Source organism: Lepidochelys kempii, chromosome 3, assembly GCF_965140285.1.
Source record: "Lepidochelys kempii isolate rLepKem1 chromosome 3, rLepKem1.hap1, whole genome shotgun sequence".
Taxonomy (NCBI): Eukaryota; Metazoa; Chordata; order Testudines; family Cheloniidae; genus Lepidochelys; species Lepidochelys kempii.
The window spans coordinates 210,978,090-210,995,880 of record NC_136382.1 but is presented as its reverse complement, the minus strand read 5'-3'; the positions used below and the strand labels follow the sequence as shown (position 1 = coordinate 210,995,880).

The 17,791-nt window shown below is 52.0% G+C and overlaps 1 protein-coding gene across 4 annotated transcripts in view; it reads right to left on the bottom strand.

Annotated features, from left to right (window-relative positions):
• PYGB (glycogen phosphorylase B) overlaps positions 1–17,791 on the bottom strand; it is a 42,798-nt gene that overhangs the window by 7,705 nt on the left and 17,302 nt on the right. For all 4 annotated transcript variants that reach the window (XM_073339950.2, XM_073339946.2, XM_073339948.2 and 1 more), the window contains 11 exons: positions 15,117–15,228; positions 12,529–12,611; positions 11,170–11,313; positions 10,458–10,550; positions 8,397–8,543; positions 7,702–7,865; positions 5,855–5,969; positions 4,946–5,047; positions 2,723–2,870; positions 2,031–2,089; positions 899–1,040 (listed from right to left, as the gene is read on the bottom strand). In XM_073339950.2, the coding sequence (XP_073196051.1) occupies positions 899–1,040; positions 2,031–2,089; positions 2,723–2,870; positions 4,946–5,047; positions 5,855–5,969; positions 7,702–7,865; positions 8,397–8,543; positions 10,458–10,550; positions 11,170–11,313; positions 12,529–12,611; positions 15,117–15,228 (1,309 nt within the window). The remainder of the gene's footprint in view (positions 1–898; positions 1,041–2,030; positions 2,090–2,722; positions 2,871–4,945; positions 5,048–5,854; positions 5,970–7,701; positions 7,866–8,396; positions 8,544–10,457; positions 10,551–11,169; positions 11,314–12,528; positions 12,612–15,116; positions 15,229–17,791) is intronic.

Sequence of the window (17,791 nt, the reverse complement as noted above, 5' to 3'; positions counted from 1 at the left end):
GCACACCCCCCCATCCTCACCCCGCTCCCAGGAGCCACTATCACCAGCCAGGAGCACTGCACCCCTGGCCGGAGCGCCACTGACAACCCCTTCCTGGAGCAAGTCTCTTCCCAACCGGCACCAGGAAACCAGGATCCAGCCCGGTCCTTCCCCACAGGAGCCTGGGGTGAAGTGCAAGTGGAAAATCACGTGGCTGGTGATGGCTGGGGAGGTGAATCCACGGCTGGGCACCCGAGGACAGGCAGCCGGCTGTGTCAGAACAGGAGACCCCAGAGCAGCGCTATACATGGGCGCGTGTTCCTGGTTCAGGGCTGCCTGAGCCGGGACATTCAAACGCAGGGCGAGTTTCCATGACAACGCACAGCCAGAGCTCCAGGCCCCTTTGAACGCATCAGGTCTCCGACACACGTCTCTGGTTCGCCCAGGATGGGGAGCACTCAAATATCACCCTCGGGGCTGTTCTCAGCTGGATCTCACTCCTCGCGTTTACGTGAGCGGACACATCGGAGCAGGAAGAGCGAAGAGCTACAGGGGCTGCATCCTCGTGGCGAGGTCTCTTCTGCCCGTGCAGCTTCTCTGGTACTTACGGCTGGAGCACCCCACGCTTTGCAATCCCACAGCAGGGAATGCTGGGAAAGCTCCAAAGGGAGGTTTCAATGGAGACCCACAACCTGTGCCCTGCTCTGGCCAGATCCACCCCGCCCCACAGTCTGCTCCCGCATTTCCCTTGCTGCGTTTGCTATTGCCAAATACACAGAGTTCCCTTATCCCCATTTCTCAGTCTGACCCTTAATCCCAGCACTGCCCCTAGTGAAAGCGGTTCCTGGTTTCCCTTACGAACGGCCCGGACGCCACCAACTCACAGCATCCACGCAGTCCACGCCCTTTGCTGTCTTACCTTTCTCAGCGAAGGACACCCTGTAGTTCTCCAAGAAGATGACTTTCAGTCGATCTCCTATATAGGGATCGTTATTGACGATGTCCCCGATGGACGTGATCAGTTTGATAATCATTTTGGCCATGTGGTAGCCGGGAGCTGCCTGCAGAGGGGGACAGAGACACAGAAAAAGTTAAATAAAGAAATACACAGTAATGCGAAAAGAAGGGACTCCCAGGGGGACTGGACCAGTGTGTACAGTGGGGGGTGCTGAGAGCCACTGAACCAAACTGTAAGCCCTGGATAGGATGGAAACCGCTGCAAGCCAGGGCGTGTGGCAGCCCCTCAGACTGCTAGTTCCAGTCCAAGTGGAGGTTGCCAAGATGAACAGCCTAGGCCAGGGGTTCCTGAGATGGTAGGCGTGAGCTTGAGCCGTTCTCTTCAAACGGTCTTTCAACAGGGTGGTGCAAGACCAAGAGAGTTTGGGAGCCCGGGTCGTATGCTATTCCTAGGGGCAGGGTAGTGAAAATTCTTACTTTGGTTCAAGAGGCCGGGGCCCTGCGGGCTTACACGGGGCACAAGGCTTACAAATGGTTTTAAACCGATGTGCTGAGGCCTGCGTACTCTGCGAGAAGCGGGCACCGCAAGCGGCCGCTGCAGAGGAGCTGCGATCGCTCCCGCCGAAGAGAAGGCGACTACGGAACGGCAGCCGGCTCCAGGAGCGGGGCTGAGCAGAGGCAGAAGAAAGGCGCTTTCAAACCAAGCATCCGCTCTGGCGCCGGAACACAGGGTGCACGGGACTGCAGCAAGACGATCCGGCCGCGCTGGAGTGAAGAGCCAAAGCCCACCGGAGTCCTGCAAAGACCCCCACTGGTGGCCACAGCCTGTGATTCTTCGTCCCCAGGCCAAACCCTTCCCCAGGTGGTTTGAGTCTCTCAGCCACTGGGCTCCCTCGGCCAGGCCTCTGCCTCCACCTTCGTGCTCTCCCTCGGTGTCTGTGCAGTGGAGAACGGGGTGGGGGGGGGCTCCGGTCTTTACAGACCGGAAGCCATAAGGCCAGTAATACACGCGCTCTCCAGCAGAAGGCAGAGGTATGCACCCAGTTCAGCGTATTAAACGGTGCTCAAAAGGAAGAGTTAATGGAACGTCTCACCTTTCCTCCAATCATGACAGTCCTTGGCACGAAGGACTTTGATGGGTCTTTTCTCATGCCTGAAAGATTCAGAGGATAAAATTAGAGTAATGCAGGGTGACGGTGCAGAGTAACAAAGAGATGATGCTATTTGGCTGCAGTAGCGGTTGGAGGCACCGGTCATGAACAGGACCCCGTCGCGCCAGGTGCTGTACAAATACAGAACATGTGGTCACTGCCTTAAGGACTTTATACTCTAAGTAAACATAACTATAGACACCAGATCTGCATCTGCTTCTGTGCTAAACCTTCCAGTCATGGCCACCTCAGAGCACCATCAGCATTTCCGTGAAGACACAAGAATTGACATTGACCATCCGTTCCCGGAGCAGAAATTGGGCTCTGGTATTTCTGGAACACAGCGTGACCATGGGGTTATACAGCCCACATTAACCAACAGTAACTGGGGTCTTTGGAAGTTAGGAAACCCATTTGCACTGAAAATACATATTTAGGAACCAAACATTGCTTGGGAAAGGACCAACAACAAGGCCAGAGGGGCAGAACTTTGTGAGACAAACCCAGTCGTCCCCCGCCCACTGCCCCTGGACTGGCGCCTGGGGGCACAGCCCTCCTTCCTGCACCCAAAGGGCCCTCGGGTCCCAGTGAGCCACACAGCTGCGTGGAGAGGTGGGAGTGAGAACCCAGCTCACGGTTGTAGAGGGTGATGATGTGCAGGCAGTTGAGGAGCTGCCTCTTGTACTCGTGAATCCTCTTCACGTGCACGTCAAACATGGAGGACGGGTTGATTTTCACCTTGTACTTCTCCTCCAAGTAGGCAGAGAACTTGAGCTTGTTCTCCTGGGAAAGAAAGTGGGGAGACAGCTGAGTACCTGTCTGACAGCTCGTCTGTCACCGTGCAGCTGCTGGAAAACAAGAGCTCCTCTGGCAGATTCTCTCTCTGGCCAGTGAATATTTACCAAGTCCCTGCTCTGTCTGATTCACAGCAGAGCCTCGAACCTGGGTTTTCCTAGGTGAGAGCCTCACCATTGGGCTGCTGGCAATGCTGGGGTGGGTTTCTCTCTCTCTCTCTGTCACAGTTCCTTCCTGGATCTGTGGGTCGTTCTCAACAAAAGTTCCACTGAAACGGACACACTTCCAGGAACAGTTTTGGTTTTCATGAATCGCCATTTTCTGACAAAAAACATTCTGCTGAAAAATTCCTGACCAGCTCCAGTCACGAGTGCTCAGCGCCGTGGGTGGGGAGTGAGTGGTGAACTTCCACCCACCCAGGGATTCGTAGGATGGGCGTCTTCTACCTGCACACCAGACACCTGCCTCCAAAGCTAATGCCACGGATTGCTCGACAAAGGTGCAAATACACGCTGTGTGCACGTGTTTGGAAATGCACGAGGAAATCCCTCTTCTTCACAGCTTGAAGCACTTCCGGGAACCTCTGGGATGGGCGGATGGCTGCCTGAAGCAAGGACTGCGCAGGGAGGTAGATTGGGAACTGCTAAGGCAGTGCAAGAACAAGAGGACAGTCACTGAAATAGAAAGATCCCAAATTTCAAACTGATCACTGGAAATACCTCTTCGCACAGCGTACAATTAGCGTGTGGAATTCACTGCCACAAGGTATCATGGACACCCTGAGCTTAGCAGTATTAAAAAGGGATCATTTATACAGATAACAAGAGTCACACGAGTAAGGGTCAAAAAAACAAGAGTTTTGGAAGGGCTATAAACCTTCATGCTCCAGGGCACAAACCACCACCCAGCTGACTGGGGTCAGGAGGAAACTTTCCCTGGGGTCACATTATCCCATAACTGCTGGGCTTTCTTGCTCCTTCCTCCGGAGAAGCTGGGAAAGGCCACTGTCAAAGACAGGATGGTGGGCGAGATGGCCTGCTCCAGTCTGGCAGTTCCCAAGTTCCTGCCCAGCCAGCTGTGGAAAGGTGGGGCCAGATGGAAGATGGAATGAGGATAAGAAAAGAAGAAAACAAGAGCATGAGAAAGACGGGGGCAGGGGGAGGGAGTAAGAAGATAGAAATGGGAGGAGCATTTCACTACCAATGGGGCACAGCCAGACATCTAGAAATGGGGACAAATCCAAAGCGGCCTGTTGCCTCCAGCATGAATCTCTTTGGTGCTGCAGCTCTCTCGGGTCCTCTCTCTGGTCCTCTCAGTCAGGTCTCTTATATTAGAGCTGGTCAGGAATCTTCCATCGATGTTTTTTGCTGGAAAAGGTGGTTGCAGCAAAACTAACGTTTCCCGTTAGAAAATGTTGATTGTGCCAAAATGTCTCGATTTTCCGTTTGGAAAATCAAATTAAAACATTTCCTGCTGGTTCAGCATTAATTTGTGTCCGCGTGAGCCATCGTGGTTCAGGTACATCAAACCCCATTTCCCCTATGGGTTAGGCTCCTTGGACAGACTACATCTCCCATGATGCACCAAGATACCTGTTCTGACTGAGCTGCCACATTGCATCATGGGAGTACCATGAACACCATGCATCATGGGAGATGTAGTGGCCGTGGAGCCCAGCCCATAGGATGAATGGGCATGAGGTACCCAAACTACAGCTCCCAGGAGGCGATGAAGCAGCTTGGGCAGGTACAGGGTAATGCTGTGCTGCCCTGAATCAAAGTGTTTCAAAGTTTCCCCATCAAAATTTTTCAGAACTTCTCATTCTGGAATGAGTTTTGGTATTTCAACTTTTCAACCTGAGTCAGACAAAAAATGGACAATCCTGCACGGTCAGGGGAATGGGCAAGACCAACTAATAGGTATTTTCCATCTCGAGATTCTATGGGCCCAATTCTCTGCCAGGTAAAACACCACGGATGTCAACAGAGTGCACCCATTTGCCCCAGCAGAATTTTCAGCCTGAGAACTAGGCTGTGAACTAGTTGCCCCGATGTCCACGTTACCTGTTTGACTTTGGCCACATCCCTGATAAACACCTCGTCAGTGACAAAATCCAGTAACTTCTTCAGCTGGCTCAGATCGGTTACAAAATCTTCTCCGATTTTCTGAGGAAATAAAACCGGAGATGAATGTCCTTTGCTAGATGTCTGACTTGCTGCAGAATTTCACTTCCCTGCTAGAAGTGCCTCAGTCCTGACTGGGAAAGAAAAAAGAAAAGAAAAAAGCCAGGCGTGGCAAAAATATGGCAGCAATTATTGTGGCTGGGTTATTACTATGCATTGTTTTAGAGTTCAAATGTACTGGGAATAAATGATTGGTACAAAAACATTTCAGTCTATCACACAATTCCACAGCACTCCCATACAGCTAAGCAAAGAATGGTCGTATGTGCCGGGAATTACTTCCAGCTGGAATATCTGATGGACAGAGTACTTGCAGTGTATTATCAGCCACTAGATGTCTTAGTGTGCTGTATGGAGTTCTTAGCAAGGTGTGGTCCTGGTAAACAAAGGAGACAAAGCTGGAACTCAAGCTGTGTGAGAGCCGGTTTGTGAGAGTGGCTGTACATATTTTCTTTAGTGCATGCCCCATTTAAGACAGACTGTCATTCCATATATCATGACATCAAGGGAGGTGATGCTGTTCCGACAATCTACCCTCAGCCCATGGGAAGATGGAGCCAAAGGTGTGCAGTTCTTTGATTAACTCCTGATGGCTGATTTTAAAGCTCAACCATCAATGCATGTGTGTGTCAGAGGCTCAAGAAGAGAGACAGCTGCCCCTCTAGACTTGCCTGGAGCTACGTGGATTGACACCTGCTGAAGATCTGGCCCCCTGTTTGTTTACATTGCTCTGAAGACTATTTTGTGGCCAAACACTAGGATTAAGTAGCTCCCGTTCGAGTGGCTCACCTCAGCAATTACACTTGCTAGTCCTGGGTTGCACAGCAGGAGCCAACGCCTCGGAGTGATGCCGTTCGTCTTGTTCTGGAACTTCTCTGGTTCCATCTCATAGAAATCTTTGAATCTGAAATGCATGGGCAGTAGGGGAGACACTGAACAGGTCCATTCCCAGCAGAGTTTTATCAAACTGTAACCTCGGATGCTCCTGACTCTATTTACAACTCCAGCTAAAATCTTTCTGCTGACATCAGTTGGACCTGTACTAGGCCCTTACCTGTGCTCCAAGCTGCTGAAACTGCGATTCCACACCTAGGCTCTGAATCTACCCAAAGTCTGCTTCTCTCTCTTGCAGAAGGCCCTGATCTACGGTCCCCTCCATCACCATGATGTAAGTGCATGCGTCCTTCCTTTTTAGGAGCAAGTGGTGGGAAAGGGGGAATTACAGCAGGGTTTGCAAGGGTGTACTTAGATTTTCAGAAAGCCTTTGACAAGGTCCCTCACCAAAGGCTCTTAAGCAAAGTCAGCTGTCATGGGGTAAGAGGGAAGGTCCCCTCATGGATCAGTAACTGGTTAAAAGATAGGATACAAAGGGTAGGAAGAAATGGTCAGTTTTCAGAATGGAGAGAGGTAAATAGTGGTGTCCCCAGGGGTCTGTTCTGGGACCAGTCCTATTCAACATATTCATAAATTTTCTGGAAAAAGGGGTAAACAGCGAGGTGGCAAAATTTGCAGATGTTACAAAGCTACTCAAGATAGTTAAGTCACAGGCAGACTGCGAAGAGCTGCAAAAGGCTCTCTCAAAACTGGGTGACTGGGCAACAAAATGGAGGATGAAATTCAATGTTGATAAATGCAAAGTAATGCACATTGGAAAACATCATCTCAACTATACATATAAAATGATGGGGGCTAAATTAGCTGTTACCTCTCAAAAACAAAAAGATCTTGGGAGTCATTGTGGATAGTTCTCTGAAAACATCCACTCAGTGTGCAGCAGCAGTCAAAAAAGTGAACAGAATCCTGGGAATCATTAAGAAAAAGGATAGACAAGACAGAAAATATCATATTGCCTCTCTATAAATTCATGGTACACCCACAGCTTGAATACTGCGTGCAGATGTGGTCGTCCCATCTTTAAAAAGATATATTGAATTGGAAAAGGTACAGATAAGGGCAACAAAAACCATTAGGGGTATGGAACAGGAGAGATTTTTCCAAGCTGAAAAGTCCCCATCTTATTAGAGACGACAAAGGGGGGATATGATTGAGGTCTATAAAATCATGACTGGTGTGGAGAAAGTAAATAAGGAAGGGTTATTTACTCCTTCTCACAACACAAGAACTAGGGGTCAACCAAATGAAATTAAGAGGCAGCAGGTTTAAAACAAACAAAAGAAAGTATTTTTTCATACAACATACAATCAACCTGTGGAACTCCTTGCCAGAGGATGTTGTGAAGGCCAAGACTATAACAGGGTTCAAAAAAGGATTAGATAAGTTTATGGAGGATAGATCCATCAATGGCTGTTAGCTAGGATGGACAGGAATGGTGTCTCTAACCTCTGTTTGCTAGGAATGGATCACTTGATGATTACCTGGTCATTCCCTCTGGGGCACCTGGCATTGGCCACTGTCAGAAGACAGGATACTGGGCTAGAAGGACCTTTGGTCTGACCCAGTGTGGCTGTTCTTACGTAACAGAAAGCTCTGTATGGCCTGCAGAGTCGAGTACTGGTGGTGTGAGGAGGAAAGAACCCAGCTTGACTCTCAGCTTCCAGGCTAAGTTTACAGGGCTGGGTGGTGAGGAAAAGCAGCGTGCTCTGAATGGGAGGCTGCTCTGTGGGTGAGTCACTCACACGGAATTCTTCACGATTTCGGAGTGAATCCTGGCCACCCCATTGACGGCGTGGGAGCCGATCACGCAGAGGTGGGCCATGTTAATCCTCTTGCAGTCCCCTTCCTCGATCACGGACATCCTACGCAGACGGTCTAGGTCTCCAGGGTAGATGGCGGCCACATGCTGCCAGGACACACACACAGAAATGTCAGCAGCGCAGCCTTGAGGAGCAAAGGGGGGGTGACAAGAGCAATGGGGGGCAGGGAGGTACTGTGCCTTGGAGCAGGAGTGGGTCACAGCGCCCCCAGGGCTGCTCCTGGGCTGGTGCACCCCACACATTCACATTTTTAGCGGGTATTTTCAAAGGCAGACGGGGCACCAAGGACCCAGGGGGGCCTTTACCAGCCACTCCCTTCCTGGTGGTGACAGGGACCAGCCGGGCAGCGCTGGAGGCTGATCGCCGCTATCTATCCACAGCGTCCCGAACCGCCCTGTACGGGGCAGCCACGGCGGGAGACGGCAGAGCCACGGCCCGGCGGGGAGCGGCAGCTCAGAGCGACAGTGATTCTGAGCTGCAAACGCTCGTCCGGGGGCAGCACGCCGAGAGCAGCAGATCCACGTCCCACAGGCCAGGCCTGGGCCGTGGGACCTGGGCGAGACGAGGTCCCTGTTAGCCGGGGCCAGCTCCTGTTCCAGAGCACGCGAGCCCCTCACATCCAGATGCCTTTGGTTGATGGTATAAATGATCTCCAGGTGGCGCGGCAGCAGCTTCTCGAACATGGAGACCGGCCAGCGCTCCAGGGCCTCAGGCAGCACGGTGTGGTTGGTGTAGGCGCAGGTTCGCTTTGTGACCTCCCAGGCCTGCGGGGGGGACAAACACGCTCACATCAAACGCCTCAGAGGCTCGAGTCTGACTCACGTCATTACTGGGGCCTCTGGGTGAAATTCAACAACAGGGTCAGACTAGGAGCCCCCGCAGGCGCTGGGCTGGCTGGTCCACGTCCTCAGGGTCTAACTGATCGCCACACGTGGGGTGGGGAAGGAATCTTCCCCCCAGGTCACCTCAGTCCCTCCTGTTCCCTGCCCAGGGCACATGATTGTCTATCTGCTGTGGGCTGCGATACCCTGCGGAGTTCGGTTGTCGGGTTGTGCTAGAGGCCGTCCGACTAGCTCATGGGCTGGTTCCTTCTGGCCTTAAACTGTGTCAAATTGTGACCACATCTCAGAGCAGAGGGTGGCACTGCCCAGAGACAGGGAACGTCTCTCTCTCTCTCTCACACACACACACAGCCGATATCTCTAACCGCGCTGCCCAGGAACGACCTTTCAGCGCTCAGACCAGCTCGGTGGGGCCGACTCACAGGCCGACGACGTTTTTCCGTCAGAAAATGCTGACTCGTGGTCCTGCTAACAGGCAGGGGTTGGCTCTGATGAAGCCCCTGGTCCCAAACATTTCTAAGAAAAAGCATGTGGACGCTGTTGAACGGTCCCGTTTTAACCGCCTCAAACCCTAGATCAGGCTCGTATTTCAGTTCACAACCATTTCCATTTTTTAGCTTAATTTATACTAAAAAAGGTAAAAACCAGGATTTAAAAGGTCAAAATTGAAAGGGAACATTTCGGTTGGCTCAATCGGAATTTGCATTTATTTATTTTTGGTTCACAAAAATTTTCGAGATTTTGACTTTTCATCCCGACTTGGGACAGGAAAAGGGTGTTTCAGGTGAACGTGCTGCTCGGAGGGTGGGCTCAGGCTGGAGCCTGGGATTGGGGATCTCACAAGCGAGCAGAAGCCCAGAGCCCGGGCTCCAGCCTCAGCATCTGCACTGCAATTCTATAGCCCTGGTCAGCTGACACGGGCCAGCCGTGGGTGTTTTACTGCAGCGTAGACATACCCCAAGGCTCTTACAGAGTCCCCCGATAGGCCAGCGCCTCAGGCCCTCACCTGGGATTTGAGAGCCCCCAGTTCAAGTCTGTGCTCCAATCAATGAATTTACTCTGAAGCCCACTAGCCCTGGGCCCTCCAGAAGCTCTGCCAGGCCTATCCAGTGCAGGCCAGCCCCACAGCTGCTAGGAGAGCGGCCTTCCCTGCTTCTAGGTCGCTTTGCTTCTTCTCCACGAGATCTGTGCCGGCAGGGGGCACTTCCTGCCCAACAGGAGGGCAACCAGGACTCCAGTTACAGCAAAGAGCCTGTGTGTGGGGGGGTGGGGGAAACAGGACAGAAAGCAGACCCAGCTGTGGGGCGGGAAGGGAACAGTGTGGGAGAAGGGAGCGCAGTGGAAGTGGAGTGGGCAGGACAAAGCCCTGGCTGGGATGATTTAGTTGGGGACTGGTCCTGCTTTGAGCAGGGGGTTGGACTAGATGACCTCCTGAGGTCCCTTCCAACCCTAATCTCCTATGATTCTATGGGAGATGGGGAGAGGGGAACAGCCCAGCACAACAAAAAGAGAGGTGGATATCAGACAGCAGGAAGTCAGCAGGAGAAACTGCAGGGCAAAAAGCTCTTGGAGAAGGCACGGTCAAGAGGGACCCGGGCCGCTGTGGGCAGCTCCCCCACTCACTGCAGCTGCAGAGAGGAAGCAAGAGGCAGCAAAGACAGGAAGGCTTGAGAGGGAGAGTAAAGTCCCCACAGAGGAGGATGCATGACTGGGGAGAGGGTCAAAGTCAGGGTTAATTGAGGCTCTCCTGGGTCTGGCCAAGGCCACCCTCCTGCAAGAGCCGGCGAGGCAGGGTCTGAACACAGGCCCGGCCCAGCTCCACCCCTTCACACTCACCTTCTCCCACTCCATTTTCTCCACGTCCACCAGGATCCGCATGAGCTCCGGGATGGAAAGTGCTGGGTGAGTGTCGTTCAGCTGAATGGCGACCTGCAGCGGAGACATTCCCAGGTGAGACCCACTCGCGGGGACATGCTCCTGTGCTCCCAGGCTGGGTCTACACGACACAGCTTTGCCGCAGAGCTATATCAGCTCTGAGTGTGGAACCTCCCCCCGCAAGATCGCTATGCCAGCAAAACGCTTGGTGTAGACACACCCACCCCGAAAGAGGAGTCTCTCTTTTGACATAGCTAATTTTGTTCGGGGAGGTGATGCAGCTCCACCGGCAGAACTCCAAGGTCTCCACGAGAGGTTCTGCCAGCAGAGCGATACCAGCCCACGCTCTGTAGAGCGGCCAATCCACCGGGCAGCGACCGAGCTAATTCAGCGTCCATGGCCATCGCCACCCGCCACGCACAAGGTCTCTGGGGCGGGATGGATGCCAAGGAATGCCTCTAGCGGAGCTGGCCAATGTTCTTCCAAAAATTCAAAGGAAAAAGGGGCACATTTTTCACAAGAAATGTTCACTCTTTTGAAAGTAGCTGTAGGGGCTGGAGTTCGACACCTAAATCCTTTGGCAATGTGGTCCTTAGTGCCTGCTTTCGAAGGATGTGATGGAGAGAGGTGGTATCAGCAGGGCCTGGGGCGGCAGCATCTGCCGCGCACTCACCTTGTCTGGGAAGGTCTCAAAGCACGTCCTGACTGGGTCTCGGGAGCCGAAGTTGGAAGACTTGAAACGGCGAATGATGTCCTGCAGGGTGGCAGCTACCACGAAGTATTCCTGCTTCAGCCGCAGCTCTTTCCCTTCAAAGAACTAGACACACAAGGCCCAGCCATCAGCTTGGCTCTTGCTAGCACCCCGCTGCTGCAACGCACCCCGCTGCGGTTAACCACCACGTAGGTGCAGTGTGACCTGCTGGGGGGCCTGCGAGGTCAGTGGAAAGGCGCCCAACGCCTGCAGTGGGCTTTGGGTCAGGCCCTAGGTAACCCCAACTACTGCTCTGGCCCCCTTTAAATGTTCACTAGGCACAATTGTTGGATCATATTAAAGAAGTTCTGTATTAAAATCACAAATGAGTTTGATTCCCCATAGTTTAAATTCCAGGGTATTACTAATTAAGAGGTCTCTTGGTTTTTGGTGCTGTTTCTCTCCCTCTCTGTGTGAAACTTGCAAGCTGCTAACTGTGTTAGTACATTCTAAGACAGAGTCTGTTCTCAAAGCAATTCACAGAGAGAGAGACTCAAAGCAATACTCTAACAACAGAAACAGCACCCAGAGACTCCCCGCCCTTTTGTTGTATTAACCATTGTGATTAAAATAGAGATAGAGGATGTATGTGGATGGATGCTTGGTGTGGATAATAACTGAATGATCAGGGAGGTGCCAGCCTAAGAATCCAGTGTCCATCGGCTGAAGAAGGCGTCAAGTGGAAATAACCAGAGGACCCCCCCCCCCCGGAGGGCAGACTGGAATCCACCCAACAGCCTCAAGAATGGGAGAACCAAAGAACAAGATAACATCTTGGAGCCGTCAGGAATGTGCTATCTGCTGATTGATTCAGCAACAGCATGATGAAGCAATTCCCATAGACTGCCATAGGAAGAAATTCCTATAAAAATAGACTCTAAAAAGTGAGAACTTTGGGGTCTGATTCTGCAAACCAACTTCCAGGAGCATCAGATGAGCATCTGACAAGGCCCTGCTCCCTCCTCATGTCCAGGCCACCTGGCCAGTGGCTTGGCATGAGCAACTCTAAGGCTGGTAACTATGATAACAACCTTGCAGAACCTGTGTGTGTGGGTGTGTATGTGTGTGTGTGTGTTTGTATGAATGAATGTGTGAATAAATATGAGATTGAATGGAATGTTATAGCTATAACTAACTGCTTACTATGATTCTTTCTGTATTCACAATAAATGTGGTATTTTGCCTTTTTCCCTTTAATAAGATCCTGCTGGTTTTTATTTTATTGGTACAACACAATGCACCCAAGGGGTGAGAAGGTGCATAGGGAAGGGGGTCACTCACATTGTCATTCGGATACAGGACTCGGGAGATGTTTTCTGCCAGGTTTCTATCCAACACAGCCTCGATATAATCGCCCACATTGACTGAGGAGAGAGACAGCATGCAGAGCCATACAGCCGTTAGGACAACACACTTTTACCTTACTCCCTAACACGCGCATGCCTTGGCATGTGTTCTTCCCACAACTGGCAGGAGGGAAGGAGGAAGGGAGCTAGGACCTGATTCTGCTAGGCGCCACAACACAGCATGCCAGTCCCAGCCCCGAGGAGTTACAGACTCAGCAGATAAGACAAAGGGTGGGAGTTTAGAGCTGAGGAACTGAGGCACAGAGAGATCACGTCACTTAGCCGAGATCACACGGGGCATCAGTGGCAGAGCCGGGACCTCACAGAATCAGGGAAATAAGGGACCTCGAGAGATCACCAGTTCCAGCCCCCTGAGCTCAGGCAGGACCAAGTAAACCCTAAATCAGCCCTGACAGGGGTTTGTCCAGCTTGTTCTTAAAAACATCCAGTCACGGGGATCCCACAACCTCCCTGGAAGCCTGTTCCAGAGCATAACTGCCTTGAGCGTTAGAGAGTTTTTCCTAGTATCTCACCTAAATCTACCTTGGTGCAGATTAATCCCACGGCTTCTTGTCCTACCGTCAGTGGCCATGGAGAACAATTGATCACCGTCCTCTGTAACAGCCCTTCACATATGTGCAGACTGTCGTCAGGTCCCCCCACTTCAGTCTTCTTTTCTCCCGAGTACACACACCCAGTCTTTTAAGCTTCCCTCAGAGCTCAGGTTTTCTAAACCTCTGTTCGTTTTTACTCTGCTCCTCTGGACTCATTCCCAAAGTGCGGCGCCCAGAACTGGACACGGGACTGCAGCTGAGGCCTCAGCGGTGCTGAGCAGAGTGGGACAGTGACCTCCCTGCCTTATGTACGACACCGCTGTGACGAGCCCCCGGAGTGACATTAGCGGCAGCATCCCATCGCAGCTTGAATAGGCGTCATCAATCAGCTAGAACCCCAACTCCTTCCCAGCGGTACGACCACCTTGCCAGTCCTCCCCCATTCTGTAGCTGAGCATTTGATTTTCCCTTCCTAGGGGAAGTACTTCGCACTTGGCTTCATTGCACCCGGATCCCTTGAAGCCCGGTCATTTCATCCCCCTCCGCTACTGCGTAACGCTCCATTCGGCCCCCAGGGCTTCAGGAGAGCTAGATTAACCACCTGAGCCCCTCGGCCCCGCGTCCGGAGTCCACGATGCGTAGCGAGTAGCGACACACGGGGGGCTGCACGCTGCCCTCCAGCCTCTCACGCGGCTGTCGCACACACCTCGACTGAGGGTGGCAAGCAGCCTGGAAGGTAACCACAGAGGCTTAGCGGGTACTCGCTGTCCCAGCGCTGCCCAGCTGACAGCTTCGGGATGTCTCTGCGTGGTCTGTTTTATCCAGGACTGGCCAATGAGCAGCGCTGAGGTGCACTGGACGACCATGTGTAGCCGGGGAGATGGAGGAGCAGAAAACCTTGCACAGAGCAGGCTGTTAAAATGGCATCCCCAGGCATCCCTCCTGTTTCATGCCAGTGCACGGCCCAATCGTCACACCCCGGCCAAGTTTTCTGCGGCTCCACATGACACGGTATGCAAACGATTGAAAGAGTCAATTTACATCTTTACAAAGTCTGTGCATAACCTCAGGGACTTGGGTGTACGGTCTGCAGATCCTGCCCCAAGCCCTGCGGGGGAGGGGACTGGTGGGGCGGCACAGAACTTGGCAGCTCTAGGGCTGGGCAGGGACAGGGTGGGTGGCTAGGTGGGAGGGTGTCCTAGGGTGGTGGAGGCTAGAAGCTGCCTAGGTTTAGTGGGCGGATGCTGGGGTATCTGGATCAATGGGGGCTAGCTGCAGTCACGGGGTGGCTGTGTAGAGAGGGGGTGCTGGGATGTCTGGGAGCACTGGGGTAGGTGAGTAGTGGGGTGTCTGGGACAGGTGGGGGGGTGCTGCGATAGGCAGGTGCTGTCTAGGCGGAGAGCTGGGTCCCTCAGCCGGGGAAAGAGGACTTCCCTGGGGCCCCAGGGTGGGGCAGAAAACCACCGCTCCTCATGCCAGAGCCTCCAGCAGCAGGAAGCCAGAGAGAAGCCGCCTGAGGCAGGCTCAACGGTGGCCTCTCACAGCCACAGGTGGAATTGCTGCTTCTGCCCCGTGCAGCCAAATGCCTGCTGTCCCAGTGGGGCTGCAGGTGTGTGAGTGGGGCTGGGAAATTCAGCCTGTGGCCTGAGATGTGCGACGCCTGGTAGCCTGGCCGCATCGCTCCACACCTGCATGGCAGATAAGTGGACTGAAGGCTCAAACTGACTTGCCCTCCAACAGAACCGACATCTAAAGACTCAGAACAATTGTTATTTTGGCCAGACGCCAGCCCTTCCCGCACAAGTGGGGGGACGGATTTAAATATACCCGCACGTGTTATGTGTTATTCACAGGGTGTGCTATTGTATCTGGGCCCCCCCCTGCCAGGTGCCACACCCCCCCCCCCTCCCTGCCCCAGCGAGCTTCTGAGATAAGCAATGACCAGAGACTGCAGAGACACAGCACTTACACTCCTGAAGGTTGAAGTCATTGGGTGCTTTGGCAGACCACAGCCGCATTGTGTTCACGGTGTTGTTCTTGTATCCTGGCACGGGGGTATCATAAGGCATGGCAAGAACTACCTGTAAGAGGAGAATACGTCACTACCAATTAGTGACAGGACGTCCTCAGGGTACAAAATGGGCAAGAAAACAACCCAAACCTAATGTGAGAGAAAGAGAGAGAAGGAACAGCAGAGACATAAAATTCCTGGTTTATTTGAAGATCACATAAACTAAAATCCATTGGTCGTTACAATGGTCACACTTTATATTATGGGCACATTTATAAATAGTTTATAAAGGGTTAATAAGTGATGAATAGACGTAGCGTGCTCTTATTTCTGTAGCAATAGCATCCAAGCAGCCTGTGTTATAGACAGTAACTAGCACATCAGTAAAAGGTGCAATCGATGATCATAAGCAACCTGTTGACCTTTAGAACTGCTTAACATCTATTAATTAAAAAGAAAAGGAGGACTTGTGGCACCTTAGAGACTAACCAATTTATTTGAGCATAAGCTTTCGTGAGCTACAGCTCACTTCATCGGATGCATACCGATTCATGGTATGAATGAGCTGTAGCTCATTGAAGTGAGCTGTAGCTCACGAAAGCTCATGCTCAAATAAACTGGTTAGTCTCTAAGGTGCCACAAGTCCTCCTTTTCTTTTTGCGAATACAGACTAACACAGCTGTTACTCTGAAACCCATCTATTAATTATTCATTCACATGTCATAAATGCACCCTCAGCGGCCATTAAAATCCAAATCATCCTGCAGAATTCAATATAAAATTATATGTCTGCCATAGATGGGTAAATAAAACCCGTTACAGAAAGGCTTTCATTCTCTGTTTCTAAGCGTGATTCCCCCAGAACCCCATTAGATGTTTATTGAAACGTACTGGTTAAATTCCACAGGGCTTTTACGTAAGGGCTGCACGTGAGCTATTGCGAGTGTAGTAAACTGCAATCACAACTACACCCATCTAGGGCTTGATCCTGCAAAGACATAGATACATGCTTACCTCTAAGCACGTGAGTACAATCCTTTGGGCTCGTATTTAACGTTAAGCATGTGTGTAAGCGCTTGCAGGGTTGGAGGATTTGCAATGGTCTATCCCCCTGTGCTTCCTGGACAGACACTCCAGGAAACATGCGAGTTCCCTTTCCCCTGGCGCAGTGGGTGAGGAAGAGACAGTCGGGGGAGAGACTGAAGGCTCCCACTACAGCCACAGAAACAGCTCAGTTGGAGCTGGGAAATCAGAAGGAATCTGAAGGCTTCCTGAGCAGAGATTCCCCGGTCAGCACTAAATTGCCCTAACTCCAATTCCTCTTCCTGAAGCTTAGGAGAGCTCATCAGTAGATCATTCTGCATGGCTCAAAACCTGCCAAGCAGCAAACGTGGGGCACATCAGAAAGGAACCAAAATAAGGGATGCAAAGAGCAGCAGGGCATCGAAAAGCAGGCCCCGATCCTGCACAGACTTAACACGTGCTTAGCGTTAATACTGTGAGTAACCCCATTGAAAGGTACGGCACTACGCATGGTAGGGCAGTTCAGCACGGAAATGTTTGCAGGATGGGGGCTGATACGTGGGCGCCCATTGTAACGGAGATGTGCTGTCGGCTGAGAGCTGTATGAATCTGCTCTTCTGAGCATAATGCAGCAGTCACGAGTTGTTATTTGTTTGTATTACAGCGCTGCCTAGGAACCCGGGTCATGGGGCAGGGCCCTGTTGTCTGGACAGGTTACAAAGTCCCTGGGCGCGGAGAGCTCCCTATCGGGTGGTTTCCAGATACACTTCCAAGGGCAGAGCTACAATTTTACTGTAGGGGAGGATACAGTACGAGGAACAGCTTATGTCGAGTGACTGTGCCAGGGACGCATGTTCAAAGTGCTGATCTGTCCTGCACCGTGAGGCTGCAGAAGTGGCAACTTGGGGAGGTGGGCGTGGGATCTGCCAGTGGCAGGCTGGGCTCAGAGTTCTGCCGCATTCTTTGCGCCTCCCGCATGCCATCCCCCGCTGCAGGATAAATTCTGCCTTGCTGACCCTCCGCGACCCCCTGGCCCTGGACAACACCTGGCGGATCCCTAGCAGATGTGCAACAGGGGGAAATTTTTCAGATACAACGTTTTTTCCACTGAAAAATGCAGGTTCTGGTCGATGGAAACATCTTGCGAATTCACATCGAATTCGCCGATTTATTTGGTCTGGAGAAATGAAACTCACCTCTCCCCACCTCCAAAGGCTTGGATTTTTTAATTTAAAATGACTTTTCGTTTCCAATTTCACTTCACTTTTATTTTTTTTTAAAGTTTTAAAAAACTCTAAAGCCAAACAAAACGCTCCATACGCCCAGAGACTTTTTTTTCCCATTTTTCGGGTTGGCCGTGCACCGAAGCTCACCTAAAGAAACCAGTTCTTCGCGCAGCTCTCATTAGACACCAGTGGGCTTGCGTAAGTGAAACAGAGGGACGATCCAAAGGCAACGGGGGGCCCAGCTGGGCCCAATTTGTCCCGCAGAAACTCAACTGCTGGTGATGCTGCGCGAGACGGGAAGACGACTGCCTGATTCTTTTCTGCTGTGCTCCTTGTGTTGTCACTGATGCCCGGGCAAAGGGCTCCCTGCCTGGCTGCACAGTC